At 42.5% G+C, this 7,542-nt stretch overlaps 1 protein-coding gene across 2 annotated transcripts in view; it reads left to right on the top strand.

Moving 5' to 3' along the window:
* Nucleotides 1-1,287: 1,287 nt before the first annotated feature.
* The window catches only part of GRIA4 (glutamate ionotropic receptor AMPA type subunit 4), a 407,857-nt gene continuing 401,602 nt past the window's right edge, over nucleotides 1,288-7,542 (top strand). For both annotated transcript variants that reach the window (XM_081100459.1, XM_081100460.1), the window contains exons 1-3: nucleotides 1,288-1,638; nucleotides 2,094-2,282; nucleotides 3,491-3,649. In XM_081100459.1, coding sequence (XP_080956585.1) covers nucleotides 2,195-2,282; nucleotides 3,491-3,649 — 247 coding nt within the window. In that variant the 5' untranslated portion in view covers nucleotides 1,288-1,638; nucleotides 2,094-2,194. The remainder of the gene's footprint in view (nucleotides 1,639-2,093; nucleotides 2,283-3,490; nucleotides 3,650-7,542) is intronic.

Below are 7,542 nucleotides of genomic sequence, written 5' to 3'. Positions count from 1 at the left end.
GAAAAGGGAAAAAGAAAACATTTCTAATCCCATTTAATTTACAAGACTAAATCTTTATAAACTGAAATGACCAAAGTATGTTTTATGCAACGCATTACTTACAATTAGTTGTGTTTTTTTTTGTCATAACAACCTGTTGTGAAGTGTAACGGGAAAGTGGGTAAATAACAAAAGATGTTATTTTAAGAGCAAAATTCCAGAACTTGGAAACCCTCTGAAGGAAAGCACTGGAAAGTTTTAGTGGGGAGTATTAAATATCATCTACAACTACAAATACAGGTGGTCTCTAACAAAGGTAGTACATTTCCAGAAAAGTCTTTACCTGGTCGGACCCTTGGAATACTTCCATAGTAACTGACCCATTCTCCACCTTCCCAAATGTTACATCAGATGGACAGAGGCCCTAGCTGTATTCTCTTTCTAATGATTTCTGGGAAGCTCATGTCTGACGAATGTAACCCAACTTTCCAGGCTCTAAAATGCAACCAATGGAACCCAAAGAACTGTGAAGATTCGAACACTCTCTCTCTCCCAGTTTGATGAAGTTAAAGGATTGCAGCTATGGATCAAGAGACCTCAAACCACACAGGAACAGAAACTGTCATGGCACTCTGGTTTTGGACTCCATGCAACACCGTCAGGTGAAATGAAATCTGAAAGATGACCCTGGAGAGGATGTGGCACCATCGCTCCAAAACTTCCTAAGATAATGCATATTCTTCCACTGGGCCAGAACAACTTCAGTCTTCGGGGAGAGTCTGGAGTCGAGGGACCAAGCTGTGTGCATGGACAATACCCTGTTTTTCTCTCGGACTCCATGCCTGCTGTCTCAAGCGCTGGCCTTGCCATCCTCCTCCATCAGCCCCCCAGGTGGGCCACAGCCTAGAGAAAAACGGCCCTCAGGAATGGAGACTGGAGAGAGAGGAGTCTGCAGCTACTTTCCCCACTTGACACCTCACCCTGTCCTCCTTCCTAGTTGTGCTCCGTGTTTCTCCAAAAAGCTTATTACAGGCACCGCTCCATTTTCATATCTCAGGCTCTGCTTCCCCATCCTGTTCATTACCCAAACTTTGCTATTTCCATGAACTTTTCTTCCTTCCTCTCTTCCCTAGGATGTTGCAAGTTCTCTGGGTCTCTCTCCGTCGCCCGACCTCCTCCAGCTCTTCCCTCCTCCCCCGCCCCAGCCCCTGACACCTGCCCGGGCTGCCCTTTAACCTCCCCTCTGCTCCTGTGCCTCCCTGCGCCCCTTCACCCCCTCCGTCCCCGGCGCGGACTCTCCCGATTGTCGGGCTGTTTGCTGCTGAGAACCCTCTGCGGCAGCGAGGACCGAGTCCCCGCGCGCAGCCCAGCGGCAGGAGAGGGCGAGGCTGAGCGGAAAGCCAGGCAGGAGGGGAGGGCGGCAGCCGGTCCTCCCCGCGAGCCGGAGAGAATGCGGCAGGGGGCCGGGGGCCTGGGAGGCACTGACTCCCCGCGCCCCTGACGCGGCCACAGCCCCGGCCCCGGCGCCAGTCTCCCGCCCCGCGCAGCCCCGAGCTGTGCCCAGGCGCCCGGAGAGCCCAGAGAGGCGCGCCGGGTGCCCATCCCCAGAGCAGGTCCCTCTGCGGACCCGGGAAGGAGCGGGGACGGCGCCAGCGAGTGGTGAGGAGACGGGGAACCTGTTTCCCGGCGGCGGGGCGCGCGGGAGGCTGGGCGAGCACCCGGGGGCGCAGCCCGCGCGGCGGGGGGCGCGGGGGGAGCGGCGCGCGCGGGGAGGGCGGGCGCAGGGCCCGGAGCGGCCGCGGGCGGGGACCGAGGCTGGGCGGGCGGCGCGGCGGCCGCCGGGGTGAGTGCGAGCGCGAGGGGCGAGGGGCGAGCGCGCGCGAGGCCGGGAGAGCGCACGTCTCCTCCCGCCGGCGCCGCGAGCCGCGCCACCACCATCTTCTGCATGTGCCGCCTTTGCAGCCGGACGGCAGCCTCTCCGCGGGCGATGGAGACTGCGGGCAAGCGCTGGCAGCCCGCGATGGACTGCTGACGGGAAGGAGTCCGAGTCAGAAGCCACCCAAACCTCTTCTCTCCTTTTTTTTTTCTTCCTTTTTCTTTTCTTTTTTTTTCAGTTGCTTTTAATTTTAGCGCCCTCGTCGTCCATGCCTGTCTGAGCAGCCTGGAGGAAGAGTGCGAAAAGAGAGAGCGCGCGCCGAGGAGAGGAGAAAGGAAGATGAGGATTATTTGCAGGCAGCTTGTCTTGTTATTTTCTGGATTCTGGGGACTCGCCATGGGAGCCTTTCCGAGCAGCGTGCAAATAGGTGAGCTCAGCCCCGAGGGGGTGTGCAGGCGGGCGGCTGGGGCCGATCTCCCGAAGTGAGTTCCGAGAGTTTGCGGATAAGCCATTCGGGGCCACCCTCCCTCGGCCGCCCCCTGCCCCTTTGTTTCTCTCTTTTCTCCCCTTGGCACACACAGAACGGACCGCCTCTTCAGTGCAGGTTCCTTTGGAGACACACAAAACTGCCCCCTTGCCGGCCTCAGCACAGGCTCCCCCTCTCCACCTTGGGTTCAAGTCGCTTAAGTAGGATGGGAATAAGTTGAAAATGACCTACACGGGGGGTTTGGTTACATTTTATGTCATGTTTCTTTTCATCCGTTTCTCTAGAGCATGGAGGGATGTCGAGTTTTTGTTTTGTTTTGTTTTGTTTTAATACACTTGTTCCCACGCCGGGCGCCGCAGCCTTCTCCCTATCGTAGAAAGACATTGCTGTGGGGGTCGGGGGAGCGGGGGGAGCTTTACACCTGCACCCCGGCCTTTGCTTGCCACCGGCAAACCGATTCCAAAGTTAGATCCCTTTCCCGCAATCTTCTCTCCGTGCATTCTGTTTTCCTCTTGAATCTTTTGCCCTTATCCCTGCACCCAGACTCTATTTCCGGGGAGCTATCCATCTTTGGCTTTTCCTGCTATTCTCCTCTCCTGTCTTAATGGGATGCAGCTATTGAATTTCTTCCAGCCAAAGCCCAGCCTCAACACTGCATCATTTCTCGTGGACTGTGCACAAAACGGAGCTAATGAGGCTGAGCCCACCAGCTGCAGGAAACTAAGTTCACGTCTCCTTCCCGATTCCCCGCGTGCCTGCGTGGCACCACATCCCTTCATGTTTGCATTTTCATGCAAATCCTCCTTTCTGTTCCTCTGCACGCATCTTCCAGAGAAATGCCCGGAGCTGGCTGATGTAGCGGTGTGCTGGGAACCGCGGGGCGGGGAGAGAGAAAAGGCAAACACAGTAAATGGTCTCAGAGGTCATTGTGATCATGACAAATGGGGACAGGAAACAGCTGAGCTGTCCTGAAGACTAAAATACGGAGCCTGCACCTTAGGGACAAAGGCCAGTCTCCCAAGATGGGGCAGGGGTAGCCCCTGGGATGTGTGTGCTGGGGAATGGCAGTGGATTTTGACAGTGTGTGGGGTGAGAATCGCATTGACCAGAGAAAACACTGAATGTGCTTTTCCTGTTATGTTTAATAGGTGGTCTCTTCATCCGAAACACAGATCAGGAGTACACTGCTTTCCGATTAGCGATTTTTCTTCATAACACCAGCCCCAATGCGTCGGAAGCGCCTTTTAATTTGGTACCTCATGTGGACAACATTGAGACAGCCAACAGTTTTGCTGTGACAAATGCTTGTAAGTAAAACGTAAATTGTGGATAAATTACAAGGGAATTAGAATGAGGCACGAGAGTGCCTTTCCTCTCTATTATTAATATTAATTTTTTAGAAAAAAATTTAAGCTCCCCACACATGGCTGGTTCCAGAGCAAATCAGAGTTAAAAACAAGATTTAGTCCTGAGATATTCAGATGGTTTCTTTCTTTCCCCTTCCTTCCTTCCTTCCTTCCTTCCTTCCTTCCTTCCTTCCTTCCTTCCTTCCTTCCTTCCTCCCTTCCTTCCTTCCTTCCTTTTCCTTTTTTTCGTTTCTCATCTGGATAATTCAAGTTAATTTCTCTTTTAACATTTCAGTCACCTGAAATGTCAAGTCCGTGAAAATCGTACTCAGTCTAATTTGGATTCTGTTCCTTCGGTTTTCCTTATTTGCTTTTCACTTGAGTAAGCGTATGTCTCGCTTTTAAGGTAGACACATGCTCTCGTACACTGATGAAAGCAGTGGAAGGTTTGCCAACAGTGAGAAAGAGAGGGAAGCGCTGGTGTGGAGGACATATATTCTAGCCGGGTGGCTTACGCTGCAGATGATCTGGTGATGTCACTTGAGGCTGTCCCACTCCTATATTCTGGGTTGTAAATGTCTCTTACTGTCACGTAATGCATATATCCTGTGGATATGACTCCATGAATCCTTACCTTGGTGCCAAATCATGTTATTCTCTAACCCACCTGAATTCACCGATCCGTGCAGCTGGATCTATTATCCCACACAATGAAACTTTAGCGGGTGACCTCACCTAATCCTATAAGGAAACAGTTGAACAGTGTTCCCTCCCCCCCAATACTGTCTAACTTAATGTAAAAAAATACAATCAACTGTGGATTACTTGAAAATTCACTAAAGTATGATCAGTCAATATACCATTTATGTTGCATTTTCACTTTTGAAGGAAATACATGTTTCAAATATCTCCTCAGCTTTACATACTAATTTACTACTGCTCAGAATTTACGTGTTAAGATAATTGTTACAGATTACATAAGACATTTAGGAATAGTTTCTACACAAAATTTTGCACAAGAGTAATAAATATTCAATCGTATTGTATTTTATTATAGTAAGTTAAGCATATTTTAATTTTAAAAGCTCAGTACAAGAAAATGTACCAACTAAATAAGTGAAATTGAAAACAGTTTTTAAGTGTTTGGAGGATACCTCTTTCATTACTTTATTTTAATTCATATTTATTAATTCATCTAATAATATGATCAATTGTCCTTAATATTTGGCATCTAAACATTATTTTAGAAATTGATTTCAAAAGACTGTCAAAGCATTTGACATTTTTGGAAACTGAAACATGTATTGTTTTGCAGGAATGTTATATTTCCTATGAACACTACTTAATTAAAAAATAACTTGGTATTTGGTGATAAAATCAATATCATATTAGAGCAGGAGGGAGTTATTTTCAAGCATAAATGCACATAAGTTAGAGTTGGTTTTGTGGGTGGTCATTATTGCAAGTTGTTTAAGTTACTAGTTTTGTGTTCCAAGTTTGAAAGGAATGTCAGCATTTCTAATAGTTCTAGTTATAAAACATCCTACTTTGTATGTAAATATTATGTATGTATTTAAAACTTGTTCTAATCTCTCCTGAGATTCTGTGAACAAAATATTACTAACTTTAAAAATAATTTATGATCCAAGTATATGTGAAGGTACTTCATCAACAGTAAATTACTAATTAAAATTTTAATTTTTGCTATTAAATTTTGAAAGACTTTTAAAAAAGTTTCAGATATATTAGTTTTATTTTGTTTTGTTTTTACAAATTAAGTTCTTAAATATTCTAGAGTTTGGATCATGACGTTTGGCTATATAAACTGCAAAGTACTAATACTTTCTTCCTCCCTATCATTTGATGATCTCACTCAGGATAATTAAGTGTTACTCTTAAAGTACCTGTAATCATGAGAAATTGATAGGAAGCTGCACACAGAATGAAAATGTTATAAAATATAAATAATATGGTATTCTTTCATGTTTAAGACTGAGAAAATTGAAACTAAGTAAACTTTAAATTTGCTTATTTGGAATACACCTTTAACACAATGTTAGTGATATCATATTTTTCCATAATCACATTAATTGATTTTATGTACATATTTGAAATAATTTAAAAATACAAATTATAATTAAGGACACACAAAAAACATTTTTTAATAAAGAAAATGAATTTTTTGGAGGGGGATGAGTCTGCTGAATGTCCATAAGGCAAACCTAAGCTGAGTTTGGGGAAAAAAATCAATGATCAGAGAGCATGGATCAGGTGACTGTGTTTGATGAATGGGCTGACCGGGAGGATATACTACATGATTTTTCCAGTTTAATTAATGGTGAAGCATAAGCAATAAGTATGAGGCAAACTTATATATGAAGCTTTATTCCTTTGGGTACAATAGGATAAAAATAATATTCTGAAGAATTACCATAGGAGTTATTCCTCACGGTGATACAGAGTGGAATTTTAAATTTTTCATGCTGGATTAAATGTAAAGGTATAATATGTGATTGGTTAAGTTTATTTGAATTCTGATTTTCCTGCAGTGGATTCTTTTAAAACTGCAGGATCTTGTCTTTCTGTGAATAAAGATCATTAAAAAGGATATGTTTATTTTATGGAATGTATAATCAAACCCCTAAAATATATTAAATAATAAAATTATTGGTCATCTATTAGACAGGTATAATTTAATGTGGGTTCTTCTGCCTGGAAATTAATTTAGCCCTCTAAGATTACTTTGGGCCATCTAAGCATTCTGTGTATCAGGTCTAAGCCTGATTAACTCAAATTCACCACTTTTGGTATAAATCCAAAGTTTGTGATGGAGGAAAAATAATTTTAGTTTTATTTTATTTTTAACAATATTTGTGCAAGATTAAATTCAAGTATTATTTTTCTATTCTAACTATTCACATTGTTGAAAAGTCACCCTTCAATATAAAACTGAAATGATAGGAAATACAGATAATATAAAATTATGACCTATTTTAATAAAAAAATAGGTATAATATATAGATCAAATATTAAAATTTCAAAATTTAGTTAAAGGTACACATTTCTTTGCTGTGATCTAGCTAACATATGGGGAATAGAAAAAATGATATTTAAAAAATAATTTCAATATGGTCACTATTCTTTAATAAAACATTCAACTGACCCAAAATAGCTATCTTTGTAGACAAACATGCTAGTGCAATAGGATATATCCTTTGCAAAATGTTTGAGACAACCTGAACATAGGCTGTTTTCTTATATTTTTCTAATAGTTAATGAATACAGGTTTTTTTTAGGATTATGTATATTAAATTTGATGAAAAGTAAAAGCCACAATACTGAAGTAGTTTGTCAACAAGTTTTCTAAAAGATAAAAACACTTGAGAGGTTGAAATTATTGGTTAGTTTAATATAGTTACATCAGAAATCTGTTAAGGAATCAGTCCTTTAAAAAGGCAGTCACTTTACAAAATAAATTGCAGATATTCAGTTTCTGAAGTTAGTTATCTAACTTTCAAAGGAGAAATAGAAAATGCATAAAACAGACCAATTACTCATGTATTTTCACTTTGGTGAAATAAATGAATTTTATGGAATATTTCGATTTTTAAAAACTTAAATAGAAAGGGCCAAATGATCAATAATTTCATTGTTTAATGATACATTTTTCTTTCTTTTCTCTCAAAAATCTGTTAATTCAGTGGTTTAAAAGATTATGGTTGGAAAGTTATAGCAATCACAAATAGACTGAAGACTGGATGCTTTATCCTGGTGATGGTGAAAAGTTGTTCTTTTTTCAAGTTGAATATTAGTTCTGTTTGTGGTCGGTTTACTTGTCAACTCTAAGTATACAA

The sequence above is a fragment of the Myotis nattereri genome (genome assembly GCF_964212035.1).
Source record: "Myotis nattereri genome assembly, chromosome: 9".
Lineage (NCBI taxonomy): Eukaryota > Metazoa > Chordata > Mammalia > Chiroptera > Vespertilionidae > Myotis > Myotis nattereri.
The sequence above is the reverse complement of the archived record's forward strand: the minus strand, read 5'-3'. Positions and strand labels throughout refer to the sequence as shown.